At 43.5% G+C, this 26,394-nt stretch overlaps 1 protein-coding gene across 4 annotated transcripts in view; it reads right to left on the reverse strand.

The window, feature by feature from the left end:
* Positions 1-26,394, reverse strand: part of MYO1D (myosin ID) — a 196,340-nt gene that overhangs the window by 68,537 nt on the left and 101,409 nt on the right. For all 4 annotated transcript variants that reach the window (XM_075523120.1, XM_075523119.1, XM_075523121.1 and 1 more), the window contains exons 16-19: positions 23,832-24,039; positions 7,472-7,695; positions 6,183-6,327; positions 5,487-5,591 (exon numbers count right to left, since the gene is read on the reverse strand). In XM_075523120.1, the coding sequence (XP_075379235.1) occupies positions 5,487-5,591; positions 6,183-6,327; positions 7,472-7,695; positions 23,832-24,039 (682 nt within the window). The remainder of the gene's footprint in view (positions 1-5,486; positions 5,592-6,182; positions 6,328-7,471; positions 7,696-23,831; positions 24,040-26,394) is intronic.

Consider the following 26,394-nt stretch of genomic DNA (forward strand, 5'->3'; position numbering starts at 1 on the left):
TGGTCTCACTTGGAATAGTGTGTGAAGCACCAGGACGGTGAACATGGAGACTATAATGGTTCAGAGAAGTAAAGAAAATGATTGAGGGCCTGGAAAATCTCACAGGAAGAGATGCTGAATAACTGGGATTATTTCAGGAAGCAGATGAATGGGAGAAAAAAAGTAAAGGCTATGAAACACTGAATGGCCCAGAGAAAGTAGGTTAGGAGTGTCTGGTGCTACACGATGAGTTGTTTGAGCAGAGTAGCACTGGTTCCTCAAACCGTACTTTGGCTGTGCAGCTTACAGCACACCATGCTCCATGTCTGGGGAGTTTAAGCAAAGGCTTCTCCAGTCTGTTGGGCTGTGATCTGCCCCACACAGACCTCAGACCTGATGCTGCATGGCCATGGTTCCCAAACATGTCTTTTTGATTTAATTTTTTTTAGAGAGTCTGACAACACCACCTGTTCACTGCCATGATCCTGCTTGTTGCTTCCATCTCAGCGTCCTCCCTGTTGTCCGTGCCCGCCTCCAGCATGGAACGGACAAATGGAGCAGACCTCACCGAGCTGTGCAACCAGAGCCACCCCACTGCAGAAGGTCCTGGAGCTGCTGCCCAGAAAGCAGGGACGGGAAGCATGCCCAGCTTTTGCAAGGCAATATAATATTGTAGTAGTTCTGCAAGCATGTTTTAAATTCCACTTCTTTCTTGTGGTTACCCACTGTTTTTAGTGTTCACACTGAACAATAAATTCCGCTGAACAGCTCGAGACGTACTGAAGGGGAAGTCCAGCCGCTTATCTTATGTGAGAAGCAAGTTCTTGCTGCCCTGGAACTCATGTCCTTTTCAGCTCTTTCCAAGCAATTGCTTTGCTTCAGGTGTCTCATGCATCTATGGCATATTTATGTAAATAATACATGCTGTGTTTTTAGAAGTAAACTGTCACATTGGGAAGCATGCAGAGAAAAGATTCAGACAAATGCCAGCACCATTGCAAATGCCACTATTCTTTTGGTTTTGTAGGAGTAGAGACAGGCCTTATGTTCTCAGATACAGCTTATACCCTCCCGGAGAACAGCCCTTCCTAGCATTGTGTTCTCTGCACCTTCTGGGCATTTTTTATTTATATCTTTGTTGATCCAAATGTGAATCGGTCTTAATTTAGCTTCTTGACTAGCTTATAGGGAAAAATGAAAGTCTAGGCTATAGCAGAAAAACCTCCAAATGAGCTTTTCGGGTCTCTGCCAGGGCCTCTAGACACTGCAGGGCACTGGGCTTTGGAAGAGATGGTCCCCTCAAGGGAGCTTGGTGCCACAAATGACAAGGGAGAAAGTGGGAAGAAAAGCCTTATTCTGAAAAAAAAAAAAAAAAAAAAAAAAAAAAAAGAGAAACTGTTGTTTCCTAGGTGATACAACAAAATCTGGTGGTATGCATGAAATATGCATTTGGTTTCCCAAGGCAAAAAACTTGAAAATTTCCTTTGAAAAAGTAAAGAGCACCACAATGCTCAGAAAAGATGTATTTTTCCACAGGCAGAAATGACCTGCTTCTACCTATACCTACTGCAAGAAAGCAAGCACATGTACCTCTCATCAGCAAGACTTCAAAGTCTCTTCACAGACCTTCTATAAAAAAAGCTATAAAAGCTTCGGTCCAAACAGATTCACCCGTTGTTATTCATCTCAAGCTGTTGAAATTAAGACCCCATGCACTCAAGCTGAAGAAAACTTTACCAGCAGTTATCAATACTTCAAGAGCAGTTCCCTGGCTGGCGAGAGTTGGTATTACTTCCTTGACTTCACTAGAACAATGTCAATCATCAGCTAAAAAAATCTGTCTCAAAGAATTTAATGGTTAGCAAATACATAAGATGTTCTATACATAAACATTTCGAACACATGAACTCCAGGCTTAACTTGTGTCTATTCAAGCTGCCCAGTACTTATCCTTTTAATTTCTTTTCTTTCCAAGGAAAGAAGTGTATTAGACTGCAATTTTCTGAAAATTTTGAAGAGCAGACACCTAACATTGCTGTTGACAGTCAAGAACTACTTCACACGTGGCATGATGATTCGGTACCTCACTGAAAGCTGCAAAGGAAGTCTGATGCTGCTCCAGAAAGAACACATTCACCTGAACTCACCAAAGTGCGCTCTCGTTACCAGTAACACCTTCCTGCCTGACTAAGGGACCAGCAGTAACAGCACATTTTTTGCTCAAGAATCCTCAAATAAGCTGAATCATGAAAATATACCATGAATGAACTTGAGCCATCTTATTCTGTGGACTGACACTTTGTTAAAGAGTATTATTTAAGGGAAGCAATGAAATCACCTGGTAGTTAATTACATTTTCATTCCCACAACTCGCTAAGTTTAGCAAGTCCCCTGCTAAACCTTCACGTGAACCAAATTTCAGCTGAGAAACAAACAGTAACAGCCAATGTGCAAATCCACAACAAACCAGGTTTAGCGTAAGAAATTTGACAAACCTCCCTGCAGTGAAAGTTGCGTCCTTTCAAATGCTCTGACCACCAAGACAGCCTGCACGTGCTAACACCAAGGGCCACACTTGTGCAAATAACATTTGGTATGACATGGGGAAGTTAAAGAAGGATAAAAGGAAGAAACTTCATTATTTTATTTATTTATTCTTTAAAAAAGAAAAGGGAAGAATGTAGCAATCAGAAGAAATTCCCCCCACCCCACAGCACTGAAGGCTGACCCTCAGACTGCTGTTACTTTTTGGGTAAGAGGCAGAATGCTACAGCTTGTATTTTTGATAAGAGAAACACCTTCACTTTGAAAAGACAGCTTAGGATATAGATTGTTTTATGTGAAGAGTAAAAGAAGGCTAATGCTGTTTTCAGGGTAAAGACTGTGCTCTTGTAGTCAAAGCACGGAGTCGCTTACAGGCTCTACAATAGTTTTCACTGTTGCTTAGTCTGCAAATCAGATGTTCAAATTTAAGGCATAATAGATTACCTAAAGAAGTGCATTGGTTGGAAAGGGAAATGGTAAATCTTGAAATGTCAAATCTTTGTCTTGTTAGCTTTCAAAGTTCAGGATTATTTGTCTTCTCTCCTTTGTTCACTTCAGGCTTGCCTGGACATTTCTTGTCCATAGAAGAAGGAAGACAAATGGTTCACTCAAAAAGATATTACATCCAAGCATGGATTTGAAAGGGGTCATTTGCTTTTGAGTTTAAACATGAAGATGTCCTGAAATCACCAGGCTTACACACATCATTAAAGATCCTACAATGTTGCAGTTTTGCCCTCAACAGCAATGCTGAAATGATTTTATCCATTTGTCAGAGGAGAGGTGCTCCTATTTGCTTCTTTAAGACCATCCTTTTCCTAAAGGAGATGCTGCATTTTCACTAAATTTAGCTATATTTTTTCTGTCTAACAGAGATCCTTCAGAATGAAGACCAGAAGCAGTATTAACGACCTCAAAGACTCAGGCACAGCCGGGCTGTGGATGAGCAGCAGTTCCCCCGTGCCGGCTGACCCGTCACCCACGGCTCTGTGCGCATTTCTCTGTCGGCAGCTGCAGGTCAGCTTGTCTTACCCCAGCCCCGCTGTCGCTGCCCCTACATACGGTACTGCCATGCTCGTGCGGGTGCTTCCTTTACTGATGATTTCAAAAGCCATGCAAAGGTATCCCTAACTAAGCAGCCAAGCGGAGGATTAAGCCTGTCCTCTCTCATAGAAGAAAGCGACCAACAATTTAACCTTTAAAAAGATCAAAAAAGTTACAAGGTAATTTAAAAACCACAAGACCGCAAGTCTATAACCTCGCAGTCTCTGCAGTGTTTTCTGATTTCAGCTCAGCTACTTTTTTTAAGCACCGATGGTAAGCTAAAGCTTTCTTCACCTCTGAGAGCACTGACAGTAACCTTTCCGGCTCAGGAAGAAATCCACTTTATGATAGGTAACACCTATTCCATCTCCAGACTGCTTTTATTACTGAAGTGCTGGGACACCAATGCAACAAACCCCAGCAGAAAACGGATTTTTCCAGCAAGTAACAGGATGTATAGAAACAAGGCCCGTTCGTATGCTCAAGGATTTCTTCATACACCATAAACAAAAAAGAACTGCTCAGACACTTGCCTAAAGGTAGGAGCTCTGTGCTTGCACTTACTGAACAGGAAAAGGTATGGATCTGTGCTTCAGAAAGCTGCTTTCCCCTATGCTTGCACAGGAGATTGTCCTTCAAAGCTGAATCAGGAGCAAGCGGGAGAAACATAAGGACTTAAAAGCTTAAAAGTTGCATAACAGTGAGCAAAATTAAACTTGCACGCCGGGTATACATGTACTATACACCCTCCGCACCCCGAGTAATTCCCCTCACCATCACTCCATTCCCATTCAAAACAACAATTCCTATAAACACATCTTTAAGAACTGAAACTTGTATTTTTACAATTATTCCAGTTTAGCTAGAAACAGCAACAATTTGGAACCAGTTCATTAAATGAATTAGAAGAGGAATTATTTTGTTGTCAGCCTAAAGTGAAAAAAGCCAGGGGGAAATTCTCCTTTACCTCCTTGTCCCTAACAGAGGTTCCAGCCAAACTGCTGCAAGATTGTAAAGAGGAGGTTTGGATCCAGACTCACCCCATTCTCCTTTAATCCTAACAACATAAATCAATATTCGCTCAAACCGCTCATTCAGCTAGCGAACCATGCTCTTAAAGAGAACGTGCAAAAAGCGACAGAATGCTCCACTGAAATATTTTTGTTTGGAAAGCAGTAAGAGATTTCTATTTTTATATACACAAATCGCTGTTGAATGATACATAACTCACTATCACTAGCGATGAAGTTTTGTTATAAAGTGAGATTTTATGCTGCAAAATGAATTTTGTTGTTACTGTTAAATATAATATTTGCAGAATGATAAACAATAATCATGCATATGCTCCACTTCTGGCAAGTGGGGACCAACTGCAATAGGACATTTTTAGAAATAAAAAGAATATACAGCTTCTTACAAACACTTGAACATCAGCAGCCCCGGCCTGCTGTTGAAATTGTTTTTGTCTGTTGGCTTTGTAAAATTCAAAATATCCTCTCCTGACAGACATTTAAAACCAGCATCATTTAGATCATTATGAACTACCCATAAAAAAATTACGCAAGCACATTTTTCTAATTAGTTTTTTAAACCTTCTGACCAATTTAACAAAAAAACCATTCTGCTATGAAAAAAGTCAGATCCAAACCAGTTACACAGAATCAAGCGAATTTATTCATGCCTCCGACATGAAGGGGCCACAGAAGCCACTCAAACCAAGCACTGTCTGGTGCCATAGGTTCAGAGTTACGTACCCATCAAAAAATCACTGATACTGAAACAGGATGGCTTTGGACTGCCATCTGTTAAAGCATCTCCAGGATCACCTCCTCGCCCTTGGCTTCCCAAGATTTCACCTCGACCGCAAGAAGTTTCCCCACCCAGCCCACGTATCTGCAGACCACGCACACGCCGGTTACCTTGCGGACGTGACAGGAGAAGAGAACGTTCATGTACTTGTCTTTCCGTTTCAGCTCATTGGCAACAGGGATGAAAGAGCCCGTGGTCTGAGGGTTATCTGGTTTCTGAAAGAGCAAAGACAGGCACATAACTCTTCTTGCTTACTGAAGAAAGTAATTGCATTACGTCACGGCAGGCCAGAGAGGACTGCAGCTGCACCACCTCGTCCAAAGGCTTCCTCCAGTCTCTGCCTCATTGAAGAGCGGCAGAGCATCTGGAGTTTTATTATGCTTTCTGAAAAAAAGCCTTAACAAAACAAAATGCTTAAAGGAAGGACGGAGTAAAAGGAAGCAATGCAACTTGCCTAGAGAGAATTTCTTTGTCCTCTTTCATTTTATGCTATTTCTTAACATCCCATTATATCTAGAATTTTAGTTTTACATTGACTTCTTTCCTAGCTTTCACCATTTGAAGAGCCAACTGATGGCATTACTCATTATCTTTTAATGCTGCTTGTCATGCTCAAGCTAAGCTTAGCATTCAGAAAAATCACTCCTAGTGCAGTAGAAGTCAAAGACTCTGAAACTGTAGAAACCCATTTACAGAGGAAATGTCAAAGTACTTCTCCCTCCCAAGAAACAGTCACTTTTTCAAATTTCCACCCTTTTAGCATCCTAAGCCCCAGCCAGTGCATTGATCACTTCACTTGTACTCACCAGTGCGATGTAATTCCCCTCCCATGCTCTTTGTAGGCCAATATCAGCTCTGTGACCCTTCAGCACTTCCATGGCAGCAACCTTGGCCCTCAGTTGAGGTAGGACTTCTGGTGGGACGCTCCGGATGAGTTCACCTGCTCTCCACCTGCCACAAAATGCCTGAATCGGTTCCACAGTCTGTACCATGCACTATGAGGACTACTTCTGCCAGATCAGCACAACAAGGGCACCCCTAGACTGTAAATGTCAAGGGCAAAAGAAGTCCTTCCATTGCATTCATAAAGCTGGAAACATCAGCTATCATTTTAAAGTCACATATCATCTCTGACTCCTAAGAGGTTTGGCTGGTATAGTCTCCATCCCATACCCAGAAGTCAACTACTGGCACATCTGTTTGCAATCAAGTTTTTGCAAGCCCATTTTTTGGCTCATTTACAACATCATTCTCCTTTAATAGCTGAATTTGGCCCTAAAACTGAAACCTAACCAACTGTAACATGAAACAGGGCAGAGTAGCCCATCCATTACTCCACACCACACTCCAGCCTTCAGCAGCAACACCAGGTCTCCAAGATTAATGCTACAAGAAGTCTTTTAGCAACTAAACTTTTGTAGTTATGATAACTGAGCTTATATAGAAAGCAGGACTCTCTACCCACATAGGTTGTGGATAGCTTTCAAGAGACAGCTGGGGAAAAAAACAAGGCTGACTTGATCTAGTGCTGGTGGTAATCCCCCCTCAAGCAGATGGCTGGACTGGAGATCTCTAGAGGCCCTATCCAGCCAACATTTCTCTTGTTCAGTGACTTTCAGAAGTCATCATTTTTCAAATTGGAATCGTAACTTCTTTGTCTACAACTTACTAGAAAAAAGGCACTAGCTTTTTTATTAGGAGGTTGTAATAAGGGTATAAAAAACCTCTTCTGCACATAGAATATGGGTAGGTAGTAGAACATTGCTTATTCTATTGCAGAAAAGTACTGCTTACTAGAAGTCGTCTAGACGAAGTCAAAAAGACTCCTTTTCTCTCCCCCTCATCTTAACAGCAGCTGCTCTTTTCTTTTGAAATCAACCAGAAAGGGGCCAAGGAAGAAAATACAACGTCCATCCTGACTAAATCTTTGAAACAGAATCATTATTTGCCTGGTCAAGGGTACCAAAAGCCATTGACATCTTCATCTATGACGTCCAGTTAACGTTCTTCAGTCATTTTTCCAACTTTTATGGAACAAGCAGTAGCTATTCACTCCTCTCGGTTAGACTGAAAAGACAAGAGGTTTTCTTTGTACCTATGGTAAATGGTCTGGAGTGCCTCTTCAAACCGGCGCAGCACTTTCGGTGGAGTGGGCCATTGCACGTGCTTGCCATAATCCTTCATTAGCCTCACATTGTGAAAGCGTCGGGCAACCTCATGGATGTAGGCCTTCACTTTGTAGCGGCGGTAATATTTGAGTATCGTGAGGGCAGCCTTTGTCCTCTTATAGCGAAGGCGAGCCAAAGTGCCCCTCCAAACCTAAGAGTCAGTGGAGAAGACAGTTTTAGCAATAAAAAGCAGGATTTTTTTTTCTTTCTGTACTCCTTCTAACCAGCTGAAATCCATAAATATATTAGTTTTATTTTAAAGGAACTGACTCCTCTGTGCTAATCAAATCCAATTAAAACATCACTGAAAAAACACTGTGTTTACCAGTGTATCGAGAAACAATTTTAACACTGATTAAAAAAGATTGCTTTGAAAATAGTTTGGGGAATATCTATTCAGGCCATGTGCTGGAAAGCAAGCAAATATGCCGTACAAATGATATCCTCCCAACTTGCCGGATGGGAGGCCAGCTCCACCAGCACCACTGCGAGTCTTATTGGTGCCTGGAGAGCACCACAGGCAGGAAACACGCCATGTTCTGGACTTCTCCTTCCAACACCCCATGCAAAGAGGCACTCTGGGACTCAGTGCCGGAAGACTGCTTGCAGTGCTGACGTGACTGTCTGGTGCTACCAGCTCCTAACTTGAAGACCCCATGCACGACGAGGCATGGCAGTGCTCAGCCAGGCTGGGCAGGTTGTGCTGTTTCTATCCTGTAACCAGAGAAATGCGTATTCACCTGAGCGCTCTCAAGCTGACATGCGCGTCCCTGAGGGATTTGTCAACAGCTGTACTTTCCCTGTAATATCATCCGCCAAGATGAAGATTGTATTTTTGTTTCCTTGTAGAATTAAACTGGAAGGATAATGAGTCTCCTGCATCCGAAGAGTGCTTCACTGCTCACTACGGACCCTGCTGGAGAGTTTATTTCCCTCTTGAGAAACATCCCATAGCACCATTGATGCATATCAAGCCTTCTATTTACAGAAGAATTAATTAATTACCTGAGGCAATTTCCAACATGATATTCACTTTATGAAGCTGATGTCAAAGGTTCTCTTGACAGCTTTACTGACAATCCTGATATGTGGCTGAGAAAAACTATACGTAGCAAGCAGTATAGCAGAGGTGAGGGGGTGCTCTCCTCTATACCCTCCAAAGAGGAAACAGAGCCTTTGGGTTCCAAACCCCTCAAAAGCAGAGACCCTCTTCTTCCAACCTCTGACAGAGTAACCCCTCCTCGTTCGCCTTTGGCCTCACTGTCCTTGCGTGGGATATCTCCCGTTCACAACAGACATGATTCATGTAGCTCCGGCAGAGCCTGGGAAGTTGCTTGAGCACCCACCACTTCACTGGTGCATCTGATGCTCCGTAAAGCACATTTGTGTTCTAGCACACCAGAACAGCGTCGAGACCCTACACAATGCTGCCCAAACATCCGAGGTAAGGCTAAGCCAATCCATCCCTCAACTTGTATTTTAACGTGTCCAAATGCCTGTAAGCCTACAACCTCCAACATTTTATTCCAAGATAGAAACCAGTCCTCGAAACACTATGAAATCACCCTGAAGCCTATGCCATTCTGTGGATCATTTAGCGTGGTGAAGGCCAAACTGCAGCTGCCAAGTCCCATAGGGCTGAGAAGCAGATGGAGCCCAGCTCACTCCTATACTGTATGTTGTGTATTGTCAGTAGGAAGAAGAGGAGGAAAATGATCCTCGACAGCAAAGCGTAGGAAAATGAAGCAAAGCAAGCAACTAGGGCAACAACTCGACACATGCAAGGTGACCAAAGGCAACGTGCGCCTCATCAGACCCGGCCCCTGCCAGGAGCCACTCTCCTAAGGAGGGCGTGGGAACAGAGACTATTTCAGCGGTCGAAGGGAAGAGCTGGGGAAGCGAGGCCGGACACAGAACGGCAACGGGAAAGGTAAGAGCAGGAAGCACAAAGAGCAGTCCCTGTAACCACGGCAGAAAATCAGCACTGCTGTACTGACCAGACAAGCACCACCAGCAGGGAGACTGTTGTGGTTTAGCCCCAGTCTGCAACGAAGCACCACGCAGGCGCTCGCTCCCCCTCCCTCCTCCCAGGGGGATGGGGGAGAGAATTGGAAGAGCAAAAGTAAGAGTACTCGTGGGTTGAGATAAGAACAGTTTAATAAATGAATAATAATAATAATGATAATAATAATAATAATAATGATGATGTAATGAAAAAGAAAATAACAAGAGAAGGAGAGAGAGAGGAACAAAACCCAGGGAAAACAAAAAAACCCAAGTGATGAAACCGCTCACCACCCACTGACTGATGCCTGTTCCCGAGCAGCGATCGCTGCCCCCTGGCCAGCTCCCCCAGTTTCTATACTGGGCATGACGCCATATGGTATGGAATGTCCCTTTGGCCAGTTGGGTCAGCTGTCCTGGCTGTGCCCCCTCCCAGCTTCTTGCTGGCAGAGCATGGGAAGCTGAAAAGTCCTTGACCAGTGTAAGCACTGCTCAGCCACAACGAAACCATCAGTGTGCTATCAACATTATTCTCATACTAAATCCAACACACAGCACTATACCAGCTACTGGGAAGAAAAGTAACTCTATCCCAGCCAAAACCAGGACAAACACAAAGCGCGAGTTAAACAGCGAACGGCGGACTGGTACTGAAAATCTCAACACTGCATGCATATAAAATAATATATAACACTTTCCTTATTTATTCTTTGACATCATTAGACAGATTGAGGGAAAGCATTAGCCTCTGCATCACATATGCTGTTCTTAGTAGTCACTTTTAGCACACTCAGTTGTAATTGTAGTTTTAGTTCTATATAACCTGCATGTCACAGAGAGATACAAGAACATTGCTACAGAAAGGGCATCAGAGCTCCTGAGAAGCTCAGGGCTTCCTGAAGCCACAAGCTAAAACCGACTTGCACAGGGCCTGGATTTCACCCAAAGTGCGTCAGGCTGATTTAGCGTTTCCATGTCTGAGGGCATATCAGATTCAGAAACTCTATTAATTTAACAGAATCAGCAACTAGGATAAAATAATTGAGCGTCTAAAGAGTACTGAAGTAATTCGTGCCCTTTTCTAAAGAAAAATGAAGACGACTTGGATTGCTTGAGACATTGAAACATAGACTGCAGTGTCACAAAATGTACCTGCAAGGAATGTATGGACAGTAAACAAGATTAACTGGGTAAAAACCTACTGCCAACTTCTCATTTTTTAATTTAATAAGAATAGAAATGAGGAACAAAGGGTTCCAGGTCGCAGTTAAACAGCCTTCTGAACGTTATAAAGGATCTCAAGAAAAGAACGTGCATGGTAAATTTGTGTAAGCTGCTAAAGACTTTGCAGAGCTTCACTTCTGTCAGTTTTTCCCCAAAACATTTTGAATTTTTAGATACAGAGCAAGGTCTTGATTTTGCTTCCTTGTGCTTGAAGTAGGCACGCTCTTGAGGAAAATCTCTTGCTGTGGTTATTTTTTACACCAGTCAGACATTTGTGGAACAAAGGCACTGCAACAGATTGCCCCAATGTTGTATCAGCTGCATCGCTGCAGAAATTGGCTTCACAGCAAGAAGCGTCACAATTGCTACAAACACTACCCTTCCAAATCCAATTATCCACCCGAGGCATGCCCCTTGGCTACACACAAGCAGTAAACTATTGATGAAAAGCATGTCCTCAGATCAAGTTGTCATAACTGGATAACCTCACTCCTAGTAAGGACCTTCCCAATAGCCACAACAGCAGCTCCTCCCAAACGTAAGGAGAAAGCCAAAGACAGGAACAAACTTCTCCCAGGGAATGGGGTACAAATATTTTTAAAAGTAATTGTTTTTCTGGCTCGGTGTTTTTCTTTTCAAACACAAGGCTCATTTCTGCTTAAAGCAGTCCATCAGTAATGTTGAACTGCCAAGGCAAGCTGACTGCCCGATGGTCCAGCAGTCTCTTCCAGAAACATGGACCGTCCAAACCTACAAACAAGAGGAAGCTGTCAGAGCAACAAACCCCTTGTTCAGCAGCCACTTTGTGTACTCTGCACTGTGTAGCTGTGAGCAACGGGTCAGAACCATACACAAGACAAACGAGGATGCTGGAGCGTTTCCTACCAACAGACACCTTTCTCAGACTTGAATACTGGAGAGGACTACCTCTCTCAAGGTACCTTTCCAATTCTTCCCCCCACCTCCAGTTCATAATTCAAGAACTTTAAGCACTGTAAAATGAAATAAAAAAATCAAATTTCCAGAGCTAAGTTTATCATGGCATTTAACAGATTCTCATGTTGCAAAACCTACTTTTCTGTTATGCGCTGGAGGAAAATGGTAGAGCCATGGCCAAACACGGGAGACCAGCATACCAAAAACCCAACAGAAAGAAGATCTGCGCGTCCAGGCTTCTCCTCCTTTCTTTCGGTCCTCTGTACCCAAGATACCGTCAAGTCCTTTTCATATATAGTTCAGAAAGGATTCAACAGCTTACATGCATCGCCTTTCTGAAACTTGACAACCAGTGAGAAGCTTTCAGCTTGAACTTAAATCAAAGCTACACACCAGCAAGCTGGTAGTTTTGGCACTTGCATTTAGCAATTCTTGTAAGGACGGGGTAAACAAGCTTGAGGAGAGCAGTGCCCCGTATCATTCCTCCTACAGGCAAGAATAAAATGATACTCCCTTTGCCACCTTTCTGTGGCTTTCACTTCTGGTGAACCTGGCTTCCCATGGAAATGAGACTAAAGATAACCCTATCCCCATCTGACCTCTTGAGACTGCCCTGATATCTTCTGAATCTCCAGCCAGCTTCAACCAAATCTGACAGAGGAACAGAAGACTCAAAGAGGCAAGTCATACATCTTTCAGGAAAAATCAACAGCAGGGTAGAGAGCGCCTCAAATTAGAGTGACATTGCTGGAAATGCTTCAGCGTGAGCTCAAGAGCCATCTGCCTTCTTTCATCTCCAAATCCCAACCAGCGCACATGAAGCTCCCAGCCAGGCACAGCCACATAAGACTGCATGCCAAGCCAAACAGGTAGAGGATACCAGAAGGATCCGGCAGTATTTCAGGAGGATGAGAAGGTGGAGATGTGTGGAGGGCACAAGAGAAGGAGTGGAGAATATGATGAGGAAGACTGGAGAGTACTGGCAGTGAAGCGGTCACAAGAAGAAAACTGATTGTCATCACTGTGGGGTGTCAGCAGCGTAGGACAAACCCATAGGAAGCCAGGCTTGCAGAAAAGCTTGTTTGATGACAGTTTTCAAAGTGACACACTGAAGAGCAGACTCCAAAGCAATCGATCTTGTCATCAATTAGCGCAGTGCCTAGCGACCAAGCAAGAGCAAGAGACATTGTGCAGGACACGCTATGGAACAGATTGTCCTCTACAAGAAGAGTTGCCCAAGGAGACAAGGCAGGGCAGGGCATAGGAAGGGGAATAACCAGCAGCATGTGTTGGCTCCACAACGTGTGTACACAGGGAAGGGAACCATGAGCAAATTAAGGACTCAAGAGCAGAGACTTATAAGCAAGGTTACAGTGAAAATGGAAAGAAAAGGTGTTTCTAGGCTTTTTATTTTTTTAAATTAAAACTATTCCCCCTTATCCAGTCCTCACCTACAGTCTCTCCACATCTCTTTCAATACCTCTGCTTCTCCTCTATGCTTTGCCGTCCTAAAGGTCAGGTGAAGAAAAAATAAGAGAGCAAGTGAAATTCTGACTAAAGGGCTAGAAGGATGGATAGAGAGAAAGGAAAAGGTTGAAAAACAAAGTCTGAACAACGCAAGAAATTAAGTCAAAACTCCCGCACATTAGAAAGCATATATATTTCTGTGATTGCTTCCAGTGAAGAGTTCCTTGCTGTTTCCTTTACCACAGTCCCTTTTACTCCTTCAGGTATGGCCAGCGAGGTGGAAGTGACCACTGGGACCATGAAAAGCTCCAGACCAAGAGAGATCCTCCTGCACAGCTCTGGGTGCTGGGTGATCCCATCGGTGGTTCCCCTCCTCCCAGTGCGGCAGCTGCTTTGGCAGCTTCTGAAACTGGGACTTGCACAAAAAGAAACAGAGCATTCATCCAAATCAAGAGTCATACCTTATCTTATGGGAAGTACTGAAATATTTTCTGAAGTATGTGTAATTCACTTGTTTTTTGATTAAAATGTAATAAATTAAAATTCAAATGAATGGAAAAGGAGATCTGGACATGCCGTTAGAATCAGCTTAAAAACCTCAGTGAGCTTCTAGCAAAGTTTCTAAGATTAAAGAAACCTAACACAGATCAAGTCCACCACCTTAGCAGAACATAAATCCTATACGCCAATCTATGCATTATAGGCTCATTTGCAGACTGCAGTCTGCTTCCAAGCTCAGAATTTCCCATTAAAAAAAGGAAAAAAAAATAAAAGGAAGAAAGAAAGGAAAACAATCAAATGCGCCCTGCAGAGCACAGGGAAAACCAGCAGACCAGACCGGGTGGGCCCAGAACGCCGAGGTCGCCTCGCCTGTAGTTCTTCCATGGAAAAAGGGATAATCCAGATTTGACCTAGATGCTGCAATCGCTGCAAATGTAGAAGAAAACCCACGCAGCATGCAATCTAAACATATGAGCAAGCAAACGAATGCCCAGAATTCAGCAAACAAACCGAGCTTGTCTAAATTAAACACCAGTGTTGTATTTTTGAGCAGTTCTGCAACTAACTAAACCTTGGAGAACTATTTCATGCTTGCTGTAACACAGCACACCTCCTCCCACTAGGCCTCCTTCACACTGGCCTGAACTGTTTCGTGATCAATATTTCATGCTGCTCTAGCACAAGCTGCCCTCCAGGCATCCAAACTGAAAAGAATAAAACAAAACCTAGCTAGAAATTCACACAGGCATGAACCTTCCTGCACAGCTTTAAAGGATCTCAAACAGGAAAGGTTATTAAATATTTAAGTCAATAGTGCAGCGCAGAAGCGGCATGCAGTTCTGCCACAGGGTCCTCTGAGGCACTGCAGTTTGAATAAATGCTCGAACCTGAAGCAAGCTTTAATTATACTATTCCTGATTGCTTTTGAAAGGGGTCATCTCCTTGCAGAGCACAGATATGATGGAGTGGCCAATATTCACACGCAGCACCCACCGGGTACTTGCACACACCACAATTTGTGATCTGCGTTTTCCCAATTCAAGTAAATTCGGATCCCATAGAAGGTTTGAGGCAAATGGTTTTAAAATCAAAGCCTCCCCATTCTAATAGATCACATTACAGAGCATATAAACAGTGAGTGGGAAGAGCTGCTTAATTTACTAAATGCTATTTTCTCTTTTCACATGAGTCAGCTGAACAATGTTCATTCTATCGCTCTGCTTAATAGAAACAATATTCCACGAGCTAGGAAAGAGAGAAGGGTCCCACTCAGAGATTAATTAGATTGTACTAACAAGACCGTGTCCAAGAATAAACATAAAAATTATCAAAGGAACAGTGGTTATAAGCAAGTGGCACACGTGAGACTCATGCACGTACACACGACGCGCTGGATGCAGAGCCCTGACAGAGCTGGTCTGGGTTTCTCCTGCAGCTCATTCTGCTGCTCAGCAACGGCTGCAGAAATGTCACACTGCTGCACCCATCTTCCTTGGAGGCCAAGCCCGAGCTGCTGCTGCAGTTCAGCCTGACAGCCTCAGGAAAGCTCTTTGCCATCCTGCTCCTAAGGAGCTGCTAGGTCCGTTTGGTGCCCTTAGCAGTGCCCTACTGGCAGTGCCCCGCTGTCCTGACAAAGGGCATCCTACCACTCCATCCTGGTTGCACTCTAGAGAATTTCCTGCCTCTGGCAGTGACCAGGGAAGGAAGATGTTGGCAGAAAGGAGATAAGTTTGTATGAACAGATGAAGAGAACTGCCAAAGCTCCTGTATTAAGGAAGCAGAGAAGTTTGCGATCACCAGAACAAGGTTGCTGCCATTAGAAAAAGGCAGGAACCTTCTCTCATCCCATGAAAATTCAAGGTAGAGTTTTTCATCCTGAAGGTATCAAAATACAGGTCATTGCATGATCTTCAATGTTTTATTGCTGGTGAAGACTGCAAGGACAACCGAAAGCATAGAACAACCTCCAAACATGGAGAAGTTAAATGAGCTAGGACGCTTCTCTGGGGGAAGAGAGGACTGAGAGGGGATACGACAGACGTCCACAGAGTCCTGAGCAAAGTCCTGCCTTGTCGGTACAGGAACGAGTGGGTATCAAGTGAAGCTGGCAGATGCAAGGCCCCAAACAAAGCAAGATCTCTCCATGCAGTGGTTAGCTGAGCTTGCCAAAGGCAGCTACAAAACATAAAAGCTGGGGGCACATGTGTGAGGACAAGTTCAGGGAAAAAGAAATCCAGCAGGTGTTATTGAATACAAAAAACCATGCCCAGCTTAGGTCATCCCAAATCCAAATGTCCGAAGGGACTGGGAAAGTATTAAGGAGAGGCATGATGCACACTTGCCCTGCTGCTGTCCTCCCCAGGCATCTCTTGGAGACATGACTGCGGTCCCCACGGACCTTCAGTCTGACGCGGCACAGCAGCTGCTGCAGTTTAAAACCTACATCTATTTAGTGAAGTGGCTGAGGATTAAGCTCCATCTAAATTTCTGAAGTTGTGACAGCAATGTTCTGCCTTTCTAGAACAAAGAGCAGATAGAGGGAAAAGGGAGCCATGCAAAGACCTAGAAAATGTTACTTACCTTTGTCTAAAGGACACAAATGCCAATAAAACATGCATTTCTGCTAGGGAGGACAGTTTTAATCATGGTGGGGAAAAAAAATCCAGAAATCTTTCAGCAAACACAGATCAATCACTATACGCTTAGTTTTGCCCCAAGCAGCATAACCAGTGTGAGTAGCTCGCTACCCATCCCCACGAGAGAGTGGAAAACCCCCTCAAAGGGACTGTGATTTATACCGCAGTGTCCTGTTGGGAAAGAAGATATGCACAGAAATTGCCTGTGCAGCTCTACCTTATTATAGGCACAGTTCACGTGATCCTGGTATTTTTACTATCACGTTAAATTAAGATCTTTTCCAAGTTAAGGCTGCTGAATGCTGTTTGTGCTTGCTTTACTTCACACCACACTGGCAGTATTTTTACAGTTCAAACAAGGCTTAAAGACATCTTGAGGTGCAGCAGATCAGTACCTTTTCAAAAACGAAATGCTCAGGCACAACAAAAAATAATTGCCTTCCATGAAAACAACAAGGAAGCATCAGTAGCAACGGTTGCAGAATCTGGTCTTCCCAATTTGTCTGTGATACACATGAATGAGCATGAAAAAAGACCCCAAAACCGTGAAAGGACAGAGTTAGAACCTGAAATACTCAATTTACACGATCAGAACTACAAAAAGGTTGCGTAACAAACAAGGGACTGCAGAGATGTGTGCTGAAAGCAGCCCATTCAAGAGGGGAAAAAAAGCCACATTTGAGACTGGGATTTCCAGAGGGACACGGGGACGCAGCATTCCTCAATTCCTCTGATCCATCAGGGAAATCAATTTAGGTTCTTTTTAAAGTCCTTCTGACATGTTCTGCAAACGGAAATCAAGTAAAGCAAAACCTGAACAAGCAGGCTGGAGCGAGCAGCGGGCAGCACTAACACCTCACTGCAGGCTCTGCAGCTGGCTTTGCAGTCGTCGTGTATGAGAATTTACAAGCAGCGCTGCAAAAAGCAGAAGACCAAGATGAAGGGTTTACAGAATTGGGCAGTTACCTGCTCTGCTGCAGCTGCTGGGCGCTTTGCTTCTGCCTGGGCTTACTGAAGTCGTTCGTGCACTCACCAAAGCACAAACATATTCTCTGTGATGCTGGCAATAGGCTTGGGGAAGAGTTTGGGGGTTGTTATTGTTTTTCCCCACGTGCATGGGAGTTAAACTAAGTTTTAAGGTGACTCTAACAGCCACGAAGCTCAAGGTCTCAAAGCTGGGACACAAGAGTCCTGGAACAGGCAGTTGCCCTGCTATCCATATATTGCTGGATCATATTTTTAAATAGTGATGCACATACACCGTATCCTCTCCTCTCCTCCCTTGCTCAAGAATAAATGGGTATTTACATTTATTTAGATTAGAGCATGTTTTCACAGTGTTTCCTGAAGGAGGAAAGATAATAAGCACATAACCAGGTGCCCCACTGTGCCTGCTACTGAAAGGGTAGGATCCAGTTCTCCCCTTTTTGCTCTCCCCCCCCAGGCATGTCCCTGACCCTCCTTTTTACCAGCACGAATGTTCATCTGAAGGAAGGTGAGCTGGTTGTGGAGCTAAACTGGCAGAAAATAGCCTCTTCTCTTTTTTTTGTTTTGGCAGGAGGTGGGGTTTTTTTGTTGTTTTGGTATTTTTTGGGGGGGATGGTGGTGGGTTTTTTTGAGTTTTGAGACACCTCAATGCATTCACTGGAAGCAGACAAGTGATGTTACCAGCACAAGGGAGGCAAGCAGCGTGGCAGAAGCAGTCGGATCAGTCCGCTGAGAGATCAGCTTGGCCGTACCGGCAAGTGGCACTGTCAACATAGCAGATACATCCAATTCTTCATTTTACTTGGTCCCTCACAGCACCCATGTGCTGCTCCTTTGGAAGGAGCTACAACATCTCCTTTCACAGCTTCTCCCTGCCAAAGCCTCTCAAGATCAAAGCCTCAGTTCACAGTACAAATCCACATGTAATTATATACCTATTTCCACTTATATTCAAAACTTCACACATTCCCTCAAGATGGTAAATGCCTTGAGTCTGGATGGCAAACGCCGTTGCATCACCTTTTATTTGGGTCGCTGAACAGAAGCCCTCATCAGATTACTACTGCCCATCTATAATCTGACATGAAAACGCCGCCTTTGTCATCGTGAAAGCTTCCCTTTGTGGCTAATGCTTCCCAGCGCACCGTGCTTCAAGGACCCATGGGGATGGAGAAGAAAGGGAAGGTGAAACATTAAATTATGACAAGTCAGCCATGGTTCTCCTTTTCTGCTCTTCCCCGCCGGGTTTCGGGAAATGTTGCCATGGTGATTGCAGCTGCGGGGCTGCGAGCGACAGCTCTCCGAGAGCAGCCTCTGCAAACCCCCGCGCCCACGGCGAACGGCACGCCGCCGGAGGACGGGCACGGAGGGGTCGCTCGGCCGTGCCACGAGGACGCGTTAGGATACCCACGGCTTGCACCGGGGCCGGCGCTGCCGCCTTCCAGCTGCGCTGACCTCCTGGGCTTACAGGGCTTCTGTGCACAAGGATTTTTGTCCGAGGAGGTGCTGGGCTGCAGTGCAAGGACAATTCTTGCTTCCTCTGCATTAGGCAGTGAAGATTTAGTGAAGCGATTACCATATGCAGCTGCACTGGTCTGATAAAATTACACTGAAATAGTGCACTAAATTATATTGACAAGATACATCATCTTTGCATACCGCACGTGCTGGCTGGCTGGGCTTTTTTTCTCGAACAAAGCACTATTCTGCAAAGCTAATGAATATGTGGGAATGTTTCCAAGGGCAGAAAAAGCAACGGGGTTTTATGGCAGCTTTTTTAAATTTTATTTTTATTATTAACATTAGAGCTGCTCCGTTTGCATTCATTATGACAATCATATAGATGGCAAGACCACAGGTACAGTAAATAAACTTAAATGTACCACATAAAAAGCAGTGACATTCTCAGCTGGTGCTTCTAAAATGACCATTCGGGTTGACTCCGACAGCGATGTCTCCACTGCCATATGGGTTTTCTAATACCGGACAGCTCTCACTTGCTAAATTCTCCTGGAGCCAGCAAGTTGCCACGGTTAAATCACATCACATATGCTTACTGACTTGGTCTGGTCTGGAGTAAAATCACAGCCTGGAATCCCACTAACATTTTACCACAGAAGAAAAAGGAGGTTGAAGATAAAGCTAAAGGAGAAGACATCCAGGAGACGTGGAACAAAAGAAAGCAAAATTACCTACTTAAACTGGAAGTCAGTTTTAGTTCAATTTAACCAAACTCTTAAGAAGCAAGTTCTTATCGTCATTAAACAAAGGAACCAGCATTATTTTAAGGGTTAAGGGTTACTCACACAATGAAGCTCTTAAGATAATTACTGAATCTCTTTTTGAAAGTCTTGTGATTCGTGACAGCAATAAACCATGTAATATATATCATTAGAAATGAAGACGTACTTTTAAAACTACCAAGAAACAGAACCACTAAATGCAGATTCTTGTTTCATTTAAAATCATTCCCGTGCAAAGAAAGATTTTATTGGACCACAGCCTGTGATCGGCTGCTTTTAAGGCTATGCCTTACATTTTCCCTCAGTTTTTAATCACACAAGTGTCTATTGTCACAACAACACATTTTATCTCCAGTTGTCTTTCCTTTTCCTAAATTAAAATTTGAGGAACTCCAATGCAACAGAAGGCTCAATTATTTAAAAAAAAAATCCAGTTAATCTCTCTCGTTCCTTTTAGATGTAATCTTGTGACTCTCAGAAGTCTCACAGTTTGCCTTACTCAGCCTTTGATGCTTATAGGCAAAACTAAAGTAAGGGAAAAGGAGCAAGAATTAAATTTGCATGCGAGTTTTTAATGAACAATTGAAAGCAAGTTGAGAACAGAAATTAAGATACAAGCAAAATTGCCGTGATGTTTTCAGAGCATAGAGAAGGCCTCTTCAGATCCTTACTCTGATTTCATTTTTTATTGTGTTGATTGTTCCTTTTTCAGCACTGCCCGTCTCCAACTGCCCCATCTACCGGCAGCAGAACACGGCTGCTGCGTGAACACAGGAGTGATCTGATACAGCGCAGAGAATGAGATCCAACAGTAAAAGAAGAGAAATACAGAAAATGGAAGAAAAATTCAAGCATTTTCCAGATCGATTTAACGCTGTACAAGGTATCTAACTGCACACCTACAGACATCAACCCAACACCTGCCCTTTTGTTGACGAGCTGTTTAGTAAGCATTTAGATTCATTAGCGTTTCTTGTCTTTAGTTGCAAGTTCCAGGACTCTAAAGAGCTCCTCTCCATCACTTTGCAAGCAATTTAGAGCCTAGTGGGAGAACATCCAGTAAGTATAAACAGACATACGGGTGAACCACAGCGGGGTTAAGCTACAGAAAAGAAGTTCTGGTCATTCAGTTTTCTTCAAAGTCTTCAGTACCTTGAGCACTTGAGAAGGAGCTTGTCTTTTCCCCACCAATCTTTTATTAGGTAAATTAGAATCTCACTAGAGATTTCTGAGAGAGAAATAACAAAAATATGACTCCACCTGTGCTATTTCAATGCTTTGTGCAGGAGAGACAGACATCCCCATGTAGACTTATATTAGTCCCTCTCCGCTCCAGGGAGAGGAGAAAATAGGGGAGGAAGGTTTGTGAAGCCACAGGGCAATGTGCACTGGGAATTTCACTTTTGTCACTTTTGCTGATTGTCACAATAAGAGAAGCCCCAAAAGCACTATAGTTATTCTATATATAATCTAGCATGCCTGATGCCACACAAAACCATGATAGCAAAATCCCTCACAGAGCCAGAGAGTTGATCCATTATTCCTAACCAGGTACCTACTTTCTAGAGGCAAAAAATCTGTAGTCCTGCTCTCCTCCAAGGTTGTTGAGCCCAGTCCAGATCACAGCCCAGACTATATAATTCTGAAGTTTCCATCTAAAGGAAACTCACAAAATCTGACATGTTGCTGTCAAAATTGTGCCTCACACTGTTCGGTGGATTTTATCTGAAGGAGGAGCTTCAGTGCTTACCTTGCAGTGAGACATCATCTGTTTCAACAGTACAGACAGGCGGGGTCTTTTAAATTATTATTCAGGAACTGCACCTTTCAATTTCAAAAAAGGTCACCTCTCAACTCCTCAGATGTTTAATATGAAAACTGGGGTCACCTGAGAGCAAGGTGTCCCCCCTGCAGCTTTATTCAACAAGGAACTCATTAGCTTGCCTCATACCACTATGGGAAGAAAGAGACTCCAGATTAATGGCATGACCCAGCGAACTCGCTGAATGGTCCAAATAAGACCAACATGCTTGGAAAAGTGGCTGCAGACAGGGGAACTCCTCCCGAGAAACCAGAGCGAGCACAGAGGAAGTGCAACGAATAATCCAGAAAAACGTTAACAGAGGGGTATGAGAGGGGCCCCACAGATCAGCCCCGTTTCACTCCAAAAGGACAGCCAGAATAAGCTTTCGGAAAAGTATGCTGCCATTTCCAGGGAAGAGACCTGGAAGAAGACGACGAGTAGTCCGAGAAAGCTGCTGTGAAGCTCATCAGCAGGGCAAGCACAACACTGCTAAAAAAAGGAAGAAAACGCTGAACCACAAAGCTCAAAACCAGGCAGGTCGTGCATCCTTTAACCAGCCTGAGCTTTGCATTTCCAGAAAAAACTAATCACGTACATATAGACAAAACTTACAAAATTCCTTACTAAAGATAAACCATGCAATCTGGCACAATAAATACCCACAGAGATGCAACCCTGCACTTGATACTTTCTCCTTTCTCCTTACTGGTCAAATTGTTTCGCTTTCCAGAAAGGGAATTGGATCAAACACATTGTAAACACAAGAAATGTGAGTGTTCTGCAAAACTATTAAAGCTTGCAGTGGATAACTTTTCCTTCAGGGTCTTACTCTTCACCAAAAGTGATTCAGTCCATCAGGTTTAGAAAGTTTGTGCAAACTTCTGTTAACGGCATAGCTTTAGAGCAGGCTTTTTCTCTGTAAAGCTTTGATACCCATCTGTCAGCAGTTTCTATTTCTGATGGGCAAAAAAGGTTTCAGAAGTTCTGTTGTTTCCTGAGTTCCAAGAATGACAAAGGAAAAACGAGTTTTAAGAAATACATTTCTAAAAACCTTGAACTAGTCAACAATCCCTGTCAGTTAGGACAACGTCAGTTCCACCATTTCTGCAGCTGCGAAAGTCAGTTGCTGTTGCTCTTTTGCGAGACAAATCACACTCATATAGAACACAGTTTTCAGCAAGTACTAAAACCAGCTCTTGTATTTTTTCTGCTCTGGTGTACGTTGCTTTTGAGGTTACGAAACCAGCTTCTACTGTGCTGTTGTGGCCCCAAAAAGCACCTAAATGATTTAGGAGCTAGCCAAGTCACAACAAAGTGGCTCACAAGAGTACCTTCATAAGCAAAGTCTGAGAATGTGTTTGCCCTGAAGTCACAGAATGTAAAATTATTTATCCTAAGGGTAAAACCAGAAGGATCCCGAGTTCAAATCCCACGTTCAGAGAGGAAAGACAAGCGCACAGGTCCTGTTGCACAGTGCTTTAGGCGTCTTACCCTTTGTAATGCTAAGGACCTTCTATTTTCTGTTCTGTAGACTGCCTTTCCCTGTTACCCTTTCACCCAAGCTGCTGGGGCAGTGTTTTCCAGAGCCTCTGCAGCAGTGTTTGCCCTTGTTCCTGTGCTGTAACTCTCCTAGGCTTGCACCTGCAAACCCCAATATTGCACGTTATAGCAGGTTCTTATGGGAAGTGATTGCCACTAGTGTGCAAATCACCCCTTCTTTCTGTACCCCTCGGCTGTATTTTTTGGTTTACATTAGGGGGCCCAGTAATATGGACACTCAAAGCTTAATAAACCAATATGCACGAGCATCTGCCCCCATCCTTGTATGCTCCAGTCAGCACTAACAGTATCATGAGAAAAAGCAATAGGGATTTTTCTCAGGTCCTGATAAAAACTCAAGAATTGTTAATGGAATAGTATGGTGAGGGAGATCATGTGCTGCGCCAGAAAGGACGCTCTGGGAGGATGCTCATTTGGGGATCCTGTCCCTTCTCTTCCTAGCTGGCCACTGGGGAGAGTCTTCCCTGTCCCTTTTCTCACTCTGTCTTCCCCTCTCACTCCTTTCCCTGCACCCCCAAGAGTTTTACCATTAGAGTTGATGTATGCCATCAGCTACGGATCCACTAATAAACTTACGCATGTAAGCCTGCCTCGACATCCATTGTGCATCACTCATACATTCATCCATAAAAGTTCCTCTGAGTTTCTAGGTAGCCTACTCTCACTGAGCAAAGAGCAACTTTTTTAAACAGGATCCAATAATTTTATAGGTCCTACAGCTCACAGTACATCACACCACATCAAGACTTCAATGCAGCTACAGAGAGCACTACTCAAAGAGCTTTCAAAAAAATTAAGCAGTAATCAAACTGCAGTATTCTAGAATTTGTGCAGACTTGTCACTTTTGCAAGTGAGCCTGAAAAGGCAGCAAAGGTGTTTTAAGGAACTTGAACTGAGTTTTTAATGCAGTAAACGAAGGTTTACCTTCTGTAGGAAGAGGACAATCCTCACAAGCATCTTGGCATGCAGCTCCTCCAAGGTGAACAGAGTTCGAGGTGTGCGGATGAAAATCTTGGTCTTGCCGTAAGCAACATCGTGCTGAAATCCATGACACTCTATGAGCTTCTTCACAGCATCTTTGTCTGAAGGGAGGTCATGGTTTGGCCAAGTGAATTCCGAGATCATCTTGTACCTGGAATTACAAGGTACAATTTACAAAGGTAAACTTGTCATCTAGGTTCCCAAGAAGGCCAACCATCAACATGTTTTAGAAATAATCATGATCTAAATTCTAATAAAACTGATTATAGATAGAAGAGCCTCAAGATAGCCTGTGTAGGAATCATGATCTGCAAAATCCAAGGAAAATGGATATGAGAGAGGCATGATTCTGTGGGACGCTGAAAAAAAATATTGTGAGAAGCTCACTTCATCAACACCAAACTGATGCAACACAACAAACCTCACCATTGTTTTCCTGCAGATATGGCAGTTCCATTATTCACACTTTCAGCGTTCAATTTTACATTTTTTTGCGAGGAAGAAAAGCTTTGGTTTGCTCCCATTCTGCATAAGAAGCCAACTGTAATCAATTGTTTAGTCAGAAAACCTAGGTTTAAAAATCCTGCAAATAATGTTCTTGTTCATCATTTTGGTAGCCATTTCTAACAAATTTTATTATTTACTGAAGTAGCAGATAGTTGACTGCCACAGTTTGTGCAAACACCATTACTGCCTGTAATCAATCATTCAATCTGCCTGTTGTTCAATCAATCAATCACTCAATACTGCCTGTTGTTCAATCATTCCCTCCCATCCTTACTCTCCAAGCTCCTTTTTACACTAAGAGAGAGAATGCAGATTGGAACTAAGACAACTACAAATCAAACACGAAAATAACTGCATCAGACTCTGCTCTCTGTAAGACTTATCATCCTTGCAAAGCTCTGATTAGGTGAATAGACATTTGCAAAAAGCAACAATGAATTTTCTGCATAAGATTTATGGACATAATCAAAAATGTAATAGACATTTTCACTGTAATAGTACCCGCATTCATGTTCTAAATAAAACAAGCATGCAGCAATCTTAACCACTTCTCTATTTAAAAGCCCACGATCCAAGTCAAGCATCAATCTCAATGTTTTAGACATTCAGAATTTTCAGCTACTATTAAATGGATGCAGCAATAAGCCTTTTTACTGGGGAGTGGGTGCACTGCAGGAGCTACTAAACAGACTAAAATAAGCCTGAATGGAAATACATCACACTGTTGCTTTCATTCATCACATTAGCCTTTCTGAATACGCTCTTGAAGAGGGGAAAAAATGGAGGTGTGCAGAGTGTCTAAGCAGGGAACACCATCAGCATGAGGGTTACAGCACGCAGACTAGGGATCTTACTGCTAAATAAAGCAGGTATGTAACAAAAACCCTCTTCAGACTCACAAAAGAAGATTTTGCATTTATACTTGGCTGGCAAAAGCATTCCTTCTCTCAAATACACATACACACAGGACATAAATATTTTACACTGGTTTCTTTTTCCTATTCTCATCAGGAAAATGTTCCTGCAATAATTAAAATTAATTCACTGGGAAAATCTTCCACCTTGAGACATTTACATTAGGAAAAAAAAAGACAACCAGAGCGGCAGTGCAAACCCACGCATTATTAAACAGGCCTGCTCCGCTGATGGGGCCAGAAAAAAAAGGGATAGATGTCAGAGAACTAAAAAACTGCCCAAAAGAAATGTTAAATTCTCTTCCTCTTTTACAACAAAACCAGGGATATGGTATTTAAAGACACCCCGAGGCAAATGGACCACCGCCCTCCCAGCCCACAGGTGGTGGGACCGGCGGTGGAATATCGTGGCATCCTTTTGTTCCTCCCATGGCACGTGCAGTGCAATGCCACGAACTCCCTCCCCGCAGCAGAGAGCACGACCTGGATGCCACAACAAGTCCAAATCCCAACCTCACTGCTAATTATAGCGAGGCAGAACCCGAAATAAATCTGCTCACTGACACCGCAACCCTTCCCCTCTCCTGCCTGGAGATCTTGACAGCTTTCAAGGTCACCTATACATTAAACATCCATTTCTACACCACCTTTGTTTCTCCTTCTTCTTCTCCATACTTAGCAGTAGAAACACCCGGCACACACAAGATTGCTACTAGAGCTTACAATTCTCAGTACAGCTCTCCTAAGAACCAAGACTTTTGCGCGCCACTGAATTATGAAGCTTTAGTGCAAAATATCAGGTCTGCACGTGAAGCAGGGCCATACTCTTCTCTTACCACTGTGAGGTTCGCAGCTATCTCGGTGTCGTTTACATGCTATGTTTAACATTGCCTGGAAATAGGCGTGTGGATGCCTTCATGGTCAAAGTGTTGGATTACGCTCACACGCGGCCATGCCTGCAGATGCCTCGCAGGCGCCGTTCTTCCCCCTGCCCCGCACACATACCCCTTTCTGAAATCCAGTCAGCTTTTTTCTGATAGCAAGTTATATATTAAAACAAAAGAATGCATCACATCTATTTAAGA

Source organism: Mycteria americana, chromosome 22, assembly GCF_035582795.1.
Source record: "Mycteria americana isolate JAX WOST 10 ecotype Jacksonville Zoo and Gardens chromosome 22, USCA_MyAme_1.0, whole genome shotgun sequence".
In the NCBI taxonomy this organism is placed as follows: domain Eukaryota; kingdom Metazoa; phylum Chordata; class Aves; order Ciconiiformes; family Ciconiidae; genus Mycteria; species Mycteria americana.